The 16,209-nt window shown below is 44.8% G+C and overlaps 1 protein-coding gene across 6 annotated transcripts in view; it reads right to left on the bottom strand.

The window, feature by feature from the left end:
- Positions 1 to 16,209, bottom strand: part of ACSBG2 (acyl-CoA synthetase bubblegum family member 2) — a 256,592-nt gene that overhangs the window by 72,509 nt on the left and 167,874 nt on the right. Inside the window, exon 1 of one of the 6 annotated variants that reach the window (XM_068233746.1) lies at positions 5,626 to 5,731. The exons of the other annotated variants lie outside the window; for them this stretch is intronic. Coding sequence (XP_068089847.1) covers positions 5,626 to 5,632 — 7 coding nt within the window. The 5' untranslated portion in view covers positions 5,633 to 5,731. Of the gene's footprint in view, positions 1 to 5,625; positions 5,732 to 16,209 lie in introns of those variants that run through there. 6 annotated transcript variants of the gene reach the window in all.

The following is a 16,209-nucleotide window of genomic DNA, read 5'->3' as shown; positions in this document are numbered from 1 at the left end:
AGGCATTTTAGATATGGTTTTCCCACACTTATATTGTGGGGGTGCTGCTTGGCAGCTTTTTTTTCTCTTTTTTTAAAAAAAAATAATTTTATCATGTTCATACAGAGTGTTTAATAAAGATTATTATATTGTTAAATGGTGGGGCGTCCTGTCTATTAAGGATTCATTTTCCTTTCTCTTGGCATCATTTGAATCACGAGTAATCACTCATGATTAAGGTTGGGGATCATCCCTGCTTTTCTACTCTTGGACTGAAAGCAAGCAAGAGCTGCAGCCGCTAAGGCCGTGCTCAAGGGGCCACCCTGCAGTGTTAGAAAGTCTTGCCCAAGGACTTCTTACTGAATAGGTACTGACCCTAGACAGGATTCAAATGATTTTTATAACATTCCATGGTATAGAGATCCAGAATATAGATCAGAGTATAGAAATTCAGATTCAGAATAGTTGTGTCCTGTCCCCCCTGGGTGCAATTTAGTCTACTATGCCTTGCAGGTCCACATAAGAAGACAAGAAAAGTTTGGTTCATGTGTATACGGCAATGTATTATCAGGGGTCCGGGACAGTCCAGGTAAATTTTTCTAAAAACACTAAGGTATTAAAATATATACCTAGCATCCCCTATGTATATGCTTTACTGTCTTTCCCCGAAAATAAGACCTCCACCAATAAGACCTCTCCTATAGTTAAAGCATGCTTGAAATATAAGACATCCCCTGAAAATAAGACTTAGTGGCAGAACCCCCCCCCCCCCCCCCCACCATACTTGCCTACTCAGCTGCCCGATTTAACTAATCTACTCCTGCTCCTGGCCCCCACCTTAAAGTCCGGATCCCCCTGCAGTTTATGCACACAGCAGAGACTTACGGCAAAAGCAGCTACAGTAATGAATCCAGTAACAGCGCCATCCTAGACAGGAAGTGACTTGTTTACTTCCTGCAGGGGGATCCGAACTTTAGGCCCCATTCACACTAGAGCGTTTTGCTGCGATTTTGGCAAAACGCTAGCGCTTTTTAAAAGCGCTAGCGTAATGAAAGCCTATGGGCCCATTTTTTACTTGGGTGATTTGTGTCACAAATTGCCCAAAAACGCCAAACGCGTAGCCTGCACCATTTTTAGGAGATTTCCAGGTGATCGTGTCTCCGTGCTATTGAAGTGCAAAAGGCAATCGCGCCAAAATCGCCGCAGTGTTCAGTGATTTTTCCGCGTGAAATCGCAGAAAGATCACTCCTGCAAACCACAGGTGTGAATAGAGCTTTAAGGTGGGGGCCAGGAGCGGGAGCAGATTAGGTAAGGTGGACAACTGGGAGAGCATGGGGAGGGGGGGATGGTCTATATCCACTGGCTATACAGGGGGGGCAGACTATATACTCTGGCTATATTTGGGGGGGGGAGGGGCCCGACTATATACACTGGCTATATGGGGGGGCTGACTATATACACTAAAGGGGGATCTGGCTACCCCACAAAATATAAGACCTCCCCAAAAATAAGCCCTAGTACTTTGTCATTCTGAAGGGAAAAAGAAAAAAAAAAATATAAAACAGTGTCTTATTTTCAGAGAAACACGGTAGACCAGGTATCCTATTCCTCCTGCTTGTTATACATACAGAGGGTCAATTCATCCATTGTTGATATCGTCAAACCATTACGGAAACTTTGGGGGGGGGGGGGGTATCTTGAGATTTCCAGTTCCTTGCCATCAGCATCAATGCAGCATTTGCCAAGTGTCAGATGATTGATTTTTGGTAGCTCAAGTGGCTGAGTTATGGTGCAGAAGGAAAAATGCTGGGGAAATCTGGGGGCACGTCCTTGACAGCAACATGTGCATTGGAGACATTCACACTAGTGTAGTTCAAGCCACTGCCGCTAATGTGAACGGCATTATAGTACAATGCACACTGCTTGCATGGTTTCTGGCTGCAATGGTGCTGGGTGAGGCCCCATTTAATACAGCTGAATGGGTGGGCACCCATCCACTGCATCAAAATGTGTATTCTTCATCCTGTGCCTATATATAATGACTTAAAATCGTTCAATTGCTGACAAAAAGCTTACAATTTTTAAAATAGCTACCGAAAACGCTCAGACAAAACGCTAGCCATTGCGCTAGTGATTTGTAGCGAGTTCCAGGTCTAAAAGGTGGTCACGCACACACGATACAATAAAATGATCCAAAGAGTTTAATTTCATTCAACTGAAAAATCTAACCAGATTTCCCATTTTTTTTCGAACCGGAATGCTGGAATGTTCTCTTCAATTTTTCTAAAGATTGTGTGGTGTGTGTTACATTGTCAATTAATACAAACCCTAGCAATTTTCTTAAAATTTTCAATCATTTTTATCATAATTGGGGAAAAGTGAACATGTGTGGTACATTGGTCATATTTTTTAAATGTTTGTCAGAAAACTTTATTGCAATTCTTAAATTGAACAGATATTTTTAAAAAAATAATTGTATGATGTGTGGCCACCTTAAAGGGGAACTGAAGTAAGAGGTATACGGAGGCTGCCATATTTATTTCCTTTTAATCAATACCAGTTGCCTGGCAACCCTGCTGATCCTCTGCCTATAATACTATTAGCCATGGCCCCTGAACAAGCATGCAGCAGATCAGGTGTTTCAGACTAAAGTCAGATCTGACAAGACTAGCTGCATGCTTGTTTCTGGTGTTATTCAGATACTACTGCAGAGAAATAGACCAGCAGGGCTGCCAGGCAACTGGTATTGATTAAAAGGAAATAAATATGGCAGCCTCCGTATACCTCTTCAGTTCCCCTTTAAGGCTGTAGGCACACTGAGCACTTTGAGATCTTTTCTAACCCTCAGGGCTCATTCAAAAATCTTCAAAATCGGCAGCAATCGCGGCAGTGAGATCACTGCCATATAGTTACCATTGCACTAGTGCTTTAAAAAAGCACTAGCGCTTTAAAATAGCGTTAGTGCTTTGACAATTAGCGGTAAACGGCCGCTAATCACCCTAGTGCGAATGGGCCCTCAGCACTTTGAGCTCCCATTGACTTGCATTAAAAATCGTGGTAAACACTGCAATCATGATATTTGAAAAATCGCGATCATGGCAATTTTACTGTGGTTTTAATGCAAGTCAAGGGGAGTGTTTTTTAGGGGGAAAAAAAAAACCCTCAAAGCGCTGAGGGTCAGAAAAGCTCTCACAAAAGCTCATAGTGTGTACAGCCTAAAGGAGGGCACAGAATGAAGTAAAGCCCAAGCAGCAACACTAGTGAGGTGTGAAGCAGTGCACTGTCCACTCTGCAATAAGTATTCTGAACAGGTCCTAAGAATTAGTTAAAAAGGCAATTGTAGTGACAGTAGAATGTAATTAAAGATTCAGGATATCCACTTTAATATTTTGTTTTCACCGTCAGAAACCCTTCCTAAACCGCTGTATATTGGCATGCAGCCCTGGCCTCCAGTGATGTCAGAGCATTTTTTCCTCCTAGAGCATTAGGTATTTTTCTACTGGTTTCAGAACACAGAGTATACAAACATTCCGCAGAGCTGCACCCAACAGCATTTAAGAGGTTACCACACGAGAACATTTCATAATGTAAATTAGAAAAGGTGTGAGCAAAGATTTTATGAGCATAACAAGGATTCATGCAATATTTTCCAGTAGTTACTCTTCAATATACAAATACATGTATATACCAATTTACATTTTGTCTAAGACCTCTTTTTCATGGGAGACTGAACTGCGCACTTGTCGGCAGTTCAGTCTTTCGGCTTCTGGCCACAAATGCCATTCAGCTGCAATTACATGCAGCTGAATGGCAGCACTTGGCCACACCATGTCACTTTTAGACACTGTGGTATTTGTGGTATTACCTGTCATTCACAAAAAATTAGGGCTGGTTCACACTGCAAGCGCTTTTCTAAGAGTTTGTGATTTTAAAAGTTCTTACTAATGTAATGCTATGTGTGGTCCTACTTGAGCAATGTGGATTTGTAAAAAAAACCCATAGCATTACATTAGCAAGAGCTTTTCAAATCACTAGCGCAAAAAAAAAAAAAAAAAAACCACTTGCAGTGTGAACAAAAGGCTGTCCTTACTTTGCTTGGACATCTTTTTATTCTGTGTCCAATTGTATAGAGGACATTGCGCACTAGGACCCTCGCCCCCTTGCTACGCTCTCTGGTGCTCTCTGGTCTTGAAGATCTGGTTGCCAGGCTAGTGCTGCCGGCACCCAGGCGCAGTGGCCACCCATCATTCAACACACCCTAGGAACAGTGCATCGCACTGATGGGAGGTATAGTGTAAATGAAAGCCTGAGAAAATTCTCAGCTTTCCAACAATAGACTTCCCAAGGAAGGTAAATTAGCTTTTGAACAGGTGGATGTTAAATTCAGCAGATTTAATAATACGCAGGCACCCTCCCCCCCAAAAAAATAGAATTTGAAAATACCTTTCTGCTATAATATAGAAATGCTCCCACTATTCTATAAATCAGTACAGTAAGGTTCAAAAAGTGCCACTCCTTGTACCAAACAGCTGAAGAGGACCATTACACACAAAAGTTAATGACCGTCAATATGCTCTCATTTTGTTAGGCAAATGGTTACCAACAAGTTACAAAATAAACGCTGGCGTCTTTTTAACAGCAGTACTCCGTGTGGGCTACCTATCGGGCAACAGCATCATAGGTTGTGACCCAACCGTTTATATGGATTGTTACGGCCAACTTTGACTTAACGCATTTGTTTGCCTCTGAGGAAGCCGCCTTTGGCCGTGAAACACGTGTCAGACATTTGTTGGTGTTGGGATTGGCTATCCTATTCATACGACTACAATTATATATTTATGAAGAATTAAAGAATGATGCAGTTCCTTTAAAACCCCTTGTGGACTGTTTTGTATACATCTTGGTGAATAGTGGGGTGGAACCGATTGGACATATTTTTATCTGTTCTTGATAAGTTACAAAATAATGTCCTTTGCCTCCATAACATGAGAAAAATATACCACCCTGTATGCGCTAAGGCCTGGTGCACACCAAAAACCACTAGCAGATCCGCAAAACGCTAGCAGATTTTGAAACGCTTTTTCTTATTTTTCTGCAGCGTTTCAGCTAGCGTTTTGCGGTTTTGTGTAGCGGTTTTGGTATAGTAGATTTCATGTATTGTTACAGTAAAGCTGTTACTGAACAGCTACTGTAACAAAAACGCCTGGCAAACCGCTCTGAAGTGCAATTTTTCAGAGCGGTTTGCGGTTTTCCTATACTTAACATTGAGGCAGAAACGCATCCGCAATCCAAAATCTGCAGCAGCCCAGGAGTATGCGTTTCTGCAAAACGCCTCCCGCTCTGGTGTGCACCAGCCCATTGAAATACATTACCCTAGCGGATCCGCACCCGCAAGCAGATCGCAACACACACACACACACACACACGTTATTTCTTTTTTTTGGGTGGATTTGCTCTTTTACCCCATCTCCAAACTATATTATGATACAGCAGAATTTTTCACTAGAAATAATAATACCACTTAACATGGCAGCAGCTGTCCATTAAAATATACATTGTCTGTGGTAGAATGTAACAAATGACTCAAACAAGAAAAAAAAACAAAAAAAACCACGAAGCTGGTTTAATCACACAGATCATACTCACACAACATCTTGCCGGGTGGATGTTAGCCTCTCCCTATTGCAGCATGTGCGAGTCAGTGTAGCCTGCTTCCTACTAGAAGAGCTCATTGTTAAAACCAACCCCCATCAGGAAGACTAGTGTGACATCACTGCTTTGCTTTTCTGTAATTGGAAGCTTCCTATCAGCCCACCAACCTCAGTCCTTATATGCCATGTCCTGACAACCAGCCCCCACTCATCTACACATGGTGATGCATCACTACACTAGCCTCCAGAGGATGTTAAGATCATTTCCCTTCCCACTGATGATGCTTTGGAAAGGGTTACTCTCGGTCAGACAAACATACACGCAGACACCAAGCCATGAATTGCACAGGTGTTGCAAGAGTAAGCACGAGCTTTGCATTTTGACAGCATTTCAGGCCACAAGACCTCTGTCTGACATACAGCTGGAGATTAAGTACGGTGTACTAGAAATGTATCCTCTCATTTCTATATTGTTTTGTACCAGAAGCTGTATAATAAAATGTTATAAAATGGTGTTTACATTGCCCTTGCTAGGCTATATAATTTTATGCCATGTTGCCCAATAGTAACGGTTACAGCACATTTTGATAGTTACGCATTTTTATAGCACTAACATCTTCCACAGCACTGTACAGAATATAGAATATTGTCTTGTCACTTCACTGTCCCTCATGCTAGGTACACGATATGTTTTTGCGTTCGATAGATAATTTCCATCATGTCCGATATTACTATTAATCTTTCTACTGCTCGATTTCTCAGAGAAGTGAATGGAAATTGATAAATAAGAGAATGGAGCAGGAAAATTGAGGGGAAAAAATGTGTGTACCTAGCATCAGAGGGGCTCACAACCGAATCCCTACCATATGTATGTATTGTGTAGTATATGTAGGGCTTGTTTACACTGCAAGAGCTTTTTAAGCGCTAGCGATTTTGAAAAGCTCTTGCTAATGCAATGCTAGGGGGGATTTTTACAAAATCACACATCGCTCCAGTGACAACACACACATAGGATAACATTACCAAGAGCTTTAACCACTTCCGGATTCTCGGTGCGTATATGTACGCCCCTGAATCCTGAAGTGTATTCCATGGAAACGGCCGCTCGTATAAGCGGCCGTTCCATGTCAGTTCACGGAGGGTGTCTCCGTGAACACCCTGCGAGCCGATCGGCGGCTCACAGGGTAAATGTAAACACACGGGGAAGATCTTCCCCGGGGTTTACATGTATACGGCGCTGCTGCGCAGCAGCGCCGTAGAGGAGATCGGCGATCCCCGGCCTCCGATTGGCCGGGGATTGCCGGCATCTGATAGGCTAAAGCCTATCCCATCAGGCGCAGGACGGAAATCCGTCCTGCGCCGCTCACAGGGGGAGGGAGAGGGAGGGAAGGGGAAGGAGGCCAGGAAGCGCTGTGGAGGGGGGCTTTGAAGAGCCCCCCCACGCAAGCAGCTGGCGGCGATCAGACCCCCCAGCAGGACATCCCCCTAGTGGGGAAAAAAGGGGGGGGGGGGGGGGGGGAAGTCTGATCGGCCTGGCTGCAACCTGATCTGTGCTGCGGGCTGGAGAGCCCACGCAGCACAGATCAGCACAAAATAGCGTAGTACAGAAGTGGTAAAAAAAAATAAAAAAAAAAAAAAAAATCACAAAGCACTAGACTAAGCAGGCACATAGTCCAGTAAACAGAGCGTGCTGTGAATTATTCTGACAGAAACCCCTGATGTGCCATGAAAATATAACTGCGTCACCATACAATTATATTGTCTGTTGCAACAGAACTCATCTGTTGCAGAGTGAAAGGAGCTTTACAAAACATGGTCAACAGTTACAGGCTACTATTACGTTAGGGCATTGTGGTGCATTGCTAACTAACCCAATGCAATTATACTGTAATGATACTTTCACCACGGCGCATTAGCAGTGTGGTGCGATAGTACCATTAGCATCACCCAATGCATGTAGTGTGGTATCGCATAACGTGCAGCTGCAGTGAAGCATACTATGTACTGTATGCATTGCAACTCTCCCACCATTGCAATCCTGTTTAACAGGTGTTTAACTTTACACCCTTTGTGTAAAAAAAGAAAAAAAAAAAAAACAACTACCTTGTAGGATAACATACCGGTTTATGTAAAGTCTCAACTGTACTAAATTGAATCACAGAAAGTAGACAGGCAATACAGGATGTATTGCATGGAATCCAATTCCAGCAAAAGTATGACGACCAGTGTAATCACCCAAACAAACTACATGCTCTAGACTGGAAAGGCAAGTCCATTTAGAAATCAAAAAGGCGAGGAAAAGTCTGGCACTATTATTATTATTATTATGTATTTATATAGCGCCGACATATTACGCAGCGCTGTACAATGTATATGTACATACACATATATATGGTACTTATCCGTTAGCCGGGCGCATCCGGCAGGTGGCGCTGTTGTAGCGAATTTCGATGCGCTGTTGTAGCTAATTCCATTCATAGTTACTGAACGTAGTACTGTGTGAATGGAAGCGCCGCAGGTGGCGCTAATTTCATTGATACGTAACGATACAGTGTGTTAATGTCAACGAATATACATTGTATTTGAAGTGGCCGGAATTAAAATGAAGGCGGCGGCAATGTAACACATGAAGCCGCCGCCTTCGTCTGTTCTTGTTTCCTTGCGACGAACGACTGTGGGGGGGACACGCGTGTCCCCCCCCCCAGCTGGCAGTGTTGTATAGAAGCGAGAGGGCAAAGGGGGAGAAGAACAGACGAAGGCGGCGGCTTCATGTGTTACATTGCCGCCGCCTTCATTTTAATTCCGGCCACTTCAAATACAATGTATATTCGTTGACATTAACACACTGTATCGTTACGTTGCGTATCAATGTAATTAGCGCCACCTGCGGCCACCTGTTACCATAGTAACTATGAATGGAATTAGATACAACTGCGCATCGAAATTCGCTACAACAGCGCCACCTGCCGGATGCGCCCGGCTAACGGATAAGTACCATACACACACACACACACACACACACACACCTTGTCACTAACTGTCCCTCGAAGGAGCTCACAATCTAATCCCTACCATTGCCATATGTCTATATTATGTAGTGTAAGTACTGTAGTCTAGGGCCAAATTTTAGGGGGAGCCAATTAACTTATCTGTATGTTTTTGGAATGTGGGAGGAAACCGGAGTGCCCGGAGGAAACCCACGCATACACGGAGAGAACATACAAACTCTTTGCAGATAATGCCCTGGCTAGGATTCGAACCAGGGACGCAGCGCTGCAAGGTGAGAGCTAACCACTACGCCACCGTGCTGCCCACTATAGTTTATTACAGCAGATGGCAACATACAGCTTGTGCAGAATAGCAACAGGGAAGTACCAGCTTGTGATTACAACAGTACAATGTAAAAAATGGAAGGGATATACTTATGCTTCTGTGCTGTGGATAGGTGGTGGTGTGGCAGCTGTGGGCGCCAGAGGGTGCACGGCCTAACGAACATTTAGCAGGGTAACCACCAAACTTCTGAGGCTGGTGTGCTAAATACCAATCGGTGTGCAGTGATAAGTTTTCACTTGCTTTATCACCAGCATGATCTTAGTGAATTGTGGCCCTAGTCTACTTCGGGTTACACAAACAAAGAATAGTAATGCAAACTGCTGATTTGTCCAATAGTTTCACAATTTAAGAACAAAGTTTATTCTTTGCCCTCATAATCCAGACCACACTAAACACATTCAACAGGTTAGGCAAATATTGCGAAAGATAACCGTATTACATGAAAAAAGGAAAAGTTCAGATTGTATACAGTTGTGTTTGAAGATTAGGCAGCCCCAAAAGTCTCATTTTTAAAGGAATGGGACGTAAAGTGATTTTCGAAACAAGTCCTAGACGTAACTAAAGAAAGCCTAATGAAGCATATTTGTTAATGTATGGGGGTCATTTGACCATAGAGCTGAAAAAGGTCCCTGACACTTGCAAAAGCTGTGGCCATTTTCATACACCGCAAAAAATGCACATAATGCTTCCCCAATGCACAATCACAGTGCAGTGGGAACAGTGACTTTTCCTGCTGCCGGGAACTAAAATTTAAATACATTTTTTTGGTTAATTAGATGCACCTAGGTTTAGGAAAGACTTGTAGATTTTCTCCTTCGGACCTGCTTCTCAGTCCCCATGTCCTCCATTATGTTAGATATAGAGGGCAGCCGCGCATCTCTATCCCCTTCCTATGTCCTCAGTGCGTTACATAAAGGAATGCAGACGTGAATCATGTTCTCCATAGGTTAGCTAAAGGCATGCAAACGTGCATCAATATCTCCCTGTTCCCGTGTCCGCCTGTCATTCTACCCCCCCCCCCCCCATGTCCATTCATACCACGACCGTCACCCAGTGTTACATAATCAACAGCCGCGCACCTCCATTCTTTAAATCCCTGCAAAGCTTTGCAGGAGCCATGAACCAATCAGGTGCAGCGAGGGTGGGGGGGGGGGGGGCTGCTGCCCCAGGCCGCCAATTAGGGTGTACTCATTTTTTGCAACATGGGCTTGAGTGTGTTAGGAAAATCACTGTGTGCAAATTAACAAATCTTGTTTGTAATCAGTGGCCCACATTTTTGTGAGTATTTTCTAGTGTAGTGTAATCATATACACACAAACTCCTCCCCCCCCCCCCCCAAGTTAAAAGGCCACATTAATGACATTAATAGAGAATTGGTGGTGATAAGAGATCAAAAGGTCTTGAGGGACAGAACGGCTTATAAAGTGGGTATGGCGTAAAGGTGGGGTTTCAAATGTCCCAACCCAAGAAGACCAAACCCAAGATAATCATGAAACCTTACGCCCACCAGTAACAGAGGATTCAGACGCCTCTGCGAGTAGGATGGCGTCACAAAGTTCAGGCCCTACCAGAGGTAGCTCAGGCAAGTATAACACCAGATCTTCATCCAAAAACAAAAAATTGAACCATCAGGAAGGCCCAAATGGGAAGTATACGCCATGTACCTCACAGGACAAAGAGGGGGCAGGGAGCGCACTCAGACTACCCACTCGGGTTATGAAGGCTCTGCATCGTTCGCTATAGTTTAAGACTGGACATCTTGGGGATGAAAATAAGGAGATGGATTCCGCTACTTTGAATTATGGGGATTTATAAATTAACCACCTCCCTGGTACAATATTAACTGGGCCACTTGTAAAATGGTCTAAAGCAGGGGTGCCCAATAGGTTGATCGCGCTCTACCGGTAGATCGCGACAGCCTATTTGGTAGATCGCGGCCGGCAGCTATCAGATTCTGCTGCCGGCCGCTGGCCAATCAGAAGAGGCAGAGCGGGGGAGGGGCGGTACAGTGGGAGTGGAGGATGCCACAACGTCATAGCTGGGGTTGGCGCTGGGCACGATATATCTACGTACGCACGCTGCCCTCCGCCCCCTGTGCCCGCCATTCAGCCACCCATTCTACACTCCAGCCAGCGCGGCCGAAAGAGGTGAGACCAGGAGGAGCCCCAGACACCGCCTCTGGAACTGGGGGGAGGTAAGTGGCACCTACGTCTAACTACACTGTAGCTGGCTAACTAACCTAAAGCCACCCACACCTAACTACACTATACCTGGCTAACTATCCTGAAGCCACCCACACCGAACTACACTATACCTGGCTAACTATCCTGAAGCCACCTACACATAACTACACTATACCTGGCTAACTATACTGAAGCCACCCACACCTAACTACACTATACCTGGCTAACTATACTGAAGCCACCCACACCTAGCTCTCTACTGAAGGTACCTATACTATACTTGGCTACCTATATTGAAAGGCCGATATACCTAGCCATCTTTTCTTCAGGCACCTATACCTATCTACCTATACAGAAGGCACCTATACCTAGCTACCTAAATGTTGGTTGATCTCCTGGACTCTGCAAATTTTAAAGTAGCTCGCGAGTCGAAAAAAAAAAAAGTGTGGGCACCCCTGGTCTAAAGGGTTGGGATTTTGGCAAACCCACATAGTGGATACATTTGGGGTCATTACAGATATCCACATCTACAGCTGGTGAATTCTACTCTAATTGTATGCCAACAAGATTAGGAGAGTAAGCAGCACCCAAACCTGGAGAGTTCTGGACAGAAGATTACAACTCTCAGGATTCTTGAATAGTTAACTCAATCCATCGAATACCTGATCTAGATAACTCCCTATATTTGGAGAGGGTACCTCGGGTGTTTCAATGCCTTCTATCAGACCATGGGAAGACATTGCCCTAAATTCCTTAAAGGGAACCTTAACTGAACGGGGGTAAAGAGTTTCACTTACCTGGGACTATTACCAGCCCCCTGCAGCAGTCCTGTGCCCTCGGCGCCGCTCTGGAATCCTCTGGTCCCCCGCTGTCACTTAGTTTAGTTTTTGACGACTCACCAGTCGCCGGCCGCCATGCGCATTATTGGACGCATTCACCAATGCAATTAGCGCTATTGCGGACCTCAACGCGTACAAAAATACGCATTGCCGCATATCTACACGTGCGGAAGGCGGCAACGCGTATTTTTGTACGCGTTGTGGTCCGCAATAGCGCTAATTGCATTGGTGAATGCGTCCATTAATACGCATGGCGGCCGGCGACTGGTGAGTCGTCAAAAACGAAACTAAGTGACAGCGGGGGACCAGAGGATTCCAGAGCGGCGCCAAGGGCACAGGACTGCTGCAGGGGGCTGGTAATAGCCCCAGGTAAGTGAAACTCTTTACCCCCCGTTCAGTTAAGGTTCCCTTTAAAACAGCAACATGAGTGGGTCATTAAACTGTCCGACAAGGGCAGGAATGTTATGATAGCACCTGCCTACAGGGACATGTACTTTGATATCTTAGGGATGTGGGATTGCTATACGAGGGTCTCCCCGTCGAGGGTAACCATTTTTCATTACTGACAATACATTGCAAAGTAAGTGTAGTCAAGGGTGAAATTCGACAATTTTTTTTAAAAAAAAAGGTAATTAATCCAATTACTCCCACCTTTTACGCACTACCTAAAAAGGTCCATAAAAGGTTAGCAAACTCCCTGGGATGATCTATAGTGCCGGGGGTGAGGGGTGGAAAAGGTTAACTTACCGAGACAACAAGCATCTACACCTTGATAGACACCTTCACCCGCATGTGCAGACCCTACTATATCAAGGACATGTCCCCACTTACTGTGGGTACTGAAAGGCCTGCAGGTTACAGTGGGTAAGCTTCTGGTAGCCCTCAATGTTGAGGCCCTGTACCCCAGCATCCCCCACCATCACTGTATCCATGCAGTTAGTATGTTCCTGGGGGAATTGAGTATTTTACATACATGTTCCTGTTGTCTAGAGTCCTCGTTTAACAACATTTTGGTATTTGAGGGTACCTACTATCTTCAAGTGCAGGGGGCAGCAATGGGGACCACCTGTGCCCCATTGTACACCAACCTGTATCTGGAGGAGTGGGCTGCATTTTTTTTCTTCTTTAAGATGAGTGCCCCTCTATGTACTTGTGCCACATTTTTGCATGGCACAGGTACACACAATATCCTGGTTCTGTGGACAAGTGGCCACCAACTATTGAGTTTGTGGAGTCTCAACGTCTATTACCATAACTTACAGTTTCCCACACAGGTTGAGAAGTGTATTTACCTTAAAAATTGAGGGGGGCTTGGCAGGAAGAGTTGAGGTTACATCCAAGTAACCAGTGTCATGGCGTCCCAAAGTACAGTGCAAACACCAGGCACTAGTTACTGTGGGTGTCCCTTTTCGTCCGCAAGGATGACCCGCTGTGCCGCAGAGCCAAAGCTCTGGAAATTCCAACACGCCAGTCAAGATGGCACCGATGCGGGGTGCAGCTCTGTGATCCACTCTGACAATGAGTCATTGCAACCAAAGCCTGCTTTGTCAGATCCCAGAAGGGGTTGCTGCATGCCAAGCTAGCCTAGCTGCCATCACCGTGAAGTTGGAGGAAGTCCGCACTGACATCTCCCTCCTGTGGCAAAACGTGCACAATCTAAGGGCCAGAGTCACAGACTGAGGACTGAATTAGCTCTCTGGAGAACTTGACTAGACCACTGCAACTTCCCATCTCTGATGCACAAAAGGAGTTATCAACTTTGCAAGATGACCTGGTGAAAAGGAATAGGAGATCCAACATAAGGTTGGTTGGCCTCCCTGAAAAAGGTAGAAGGCCGAATCCTGAGCAATTTACTGAGAAGCTTCTCCTGGAACTCTTTGGTAAGGAAACCGTTTTCCTCTGTTTATTATTGTAAGGGCGCATTGGGTCTCCCCACAAATGCCACCACCGGGTGTCTCCGCGGATATTTCTATTTAAGGTTCTTAATTATAGAGAGACTGTTACGCCATACTACGTGCAGCCAGAATCAAAAAGGACATGGTTTTTATATGCGAACTCACGCATCCCGTTTTAACCAGACTTCTCTATGGAAGTACAAAAGCAAAGGGCCCAATTTACAGCGGCAAAGTAAACTGACTTAAAGAGTAACTGTTAGCCCCCAAATTGAAATTTAAATCTCTATTGCAATGTTTTATTTAGTATTTAAGTGAGCCAAAAAGCCAACGCAGAACTTAAAAATCAAAATTTTTTACTATGTAATCTTTTCCCCCAGCTCCGGACGCAAAGCCGCATATCAGATACTGCTTAGCATGCAGAGCACGCCTATGTCTGGCCGACCGCCCCCTCTCCCCCCTTCCCCAGGACCAAGTGCCAATATATTCTCCCCACCAAACAGCTGACCGCTCTGACACGGAGAGAGAGCGGGAGCACTTCCAGCGCCGCCACCGCAGAGCAGCCGCCGCCGTGCATCTCTCTCACATGTGAGAATCACATGTGACTCGGCGGTGGCTGCTCTGCGGTGGCGGCGCTGGAAGTGCTCCCGTTCTCTCTCCGTGTCAGAGCGGTCAGCTGTTTGGTGGGGAGAATATATTGGCACCTGATCCTGGGGAAGGGGGGAGAGGGGGCGGTCGGCCAGACATAGGCATGCTCTGCATGCTAAGCAGTATCTGATATGCGGCTTTGCGTCCGGAGCTGGGGGAAAAGATTACATAGTAAAAAAAATTTGATTTTTAAGTTCTGCGTTGGCTTTTTGGCTCACTTAAATACTAAATAAAACATTGCAATAGAGATTTAAATTTCAATTTGGGGGCTAACAGTTACTCTTTAAATGTCCCTTACTTCAGGATCTACCCAGCCAAGCTCTGGGTAAGCGATGCAGGTCGCACCCATTTCTTCACTAAACCTGAAGATGTATTTCAGTGGATTGAAGGTCGTCCACAAAGAAATAAACCACCGTCTCTCAGAGTTCATCCCATCTAGTTACCTCCTTAGCGGTAATTCAGTCAGGCTTGGGCCAGAAATTTGTAGCCAAGACTGGTAACCCAAAGGTGGATCCAGGGGAGGTGTGTAATGTGCAGGGCTGCCGCAGACCTATCTAGCGGTACGATTTTTAGGGTCTAAAAGCATGTGAAAAAAATTGCACCCCTTTAGAGACTAAACTCCAGAAAGAACGCCAGGGAAGTTCATGTGTGATCTGCAGTTTGGTTTGTCTTGTTGTATACCACTGCCAGTTATAATCTGGCCCTAGTTCTTATGTTTTACTACGACACATAATTGTCTCTACGCCTGGTGCAACATGGAAGCAAATAATTACACTTACCGGTAATTGGATTTCTGCATAGTCTCCACGACGGGTGAACCATGAGATAGACCCGCCCCTCTTAGGGCGGGATCATCGCAGACAATACTTTGCGACCAAACCCCAAGTCTTGGTGACTCGGTAGATCCAAACGGTAGTGCTTTATGAAGGTGTCATAAGAGGACCATGTGGCAGCCTTACAAATTTGGAGTACCGAGGCAGAATTCCTTTCTTCCCAGGAAGAGGAGACAGCCCTAGTAGAGTGTGCTTTGACATTTACAGGAGCTGGTTTATCTGCTATTTCATAAGCATTGCTTATACATAACTTTAACCAGTTACTGCGTGTACTCTTGGATGCTCTTAAACCTTTACGAACACCCTGAAACTCAAAAATTATCCTCCCTCCACTTAGCAATTTTATCTAAACAAAATAATTTTCCTGACATCCAGTGGAGAGAAAAAAAAAAAAAAAAAAAAAAAAGTACTCTTTGCTGTTTGAAGGATTCGGACAAAGGAATAAAGATTTAATGTTCTCTATGGAAATCTGTCACAACTTTTGAAGAAAAACTTGGAGGCAACTTAAAAGGGATTCTATCCAGTTGGAGAGTCATAAATGGTGGCTTTATGTTTAAGGCTTGTATTTCCCCAATACGCATGCCTGTAGTCACGGCTACTAACAAATACCTCTTTAGTGTTAAGTCCTTAATGGAAATTTGATCCATGGGCTCAAAGGGGAATGCAATAAGAGAATTCAGGACTAAATTTGAGTCCCAAGGCGGAACAGTTGATTTCTTCACCACTGTTTTTCTTTTGACCGACTTGATAAGCCTTTTGGGGTAACCAACTTAGGATGGACTATTTGATAAGGAACTCTACAGATGCAAGGGTGACCAGTTCAGGCTTAAAGCAAAAAACAGTTATGCCTG

This window comes from Hyperolius riggenbachi, chromosome 1 (assembly GCF_040937935.1).
Source record: "Hyperolius riggenbachi isolate aHypRig1 chromosome 1, aHypRig1.pri, whole genome shotgun sequence".
NCBI lineage: Eukaryota > Metazoa > Chordata > Amphibia > Anura > Hyperoliidae > Hyperolius > Hyperolius riggenbachi.
The sequence above is the reverse complement of the archived record's forward strand: the minus strand, read 5'-3'. Positions and strand labels throughout refer to the sequence as shown.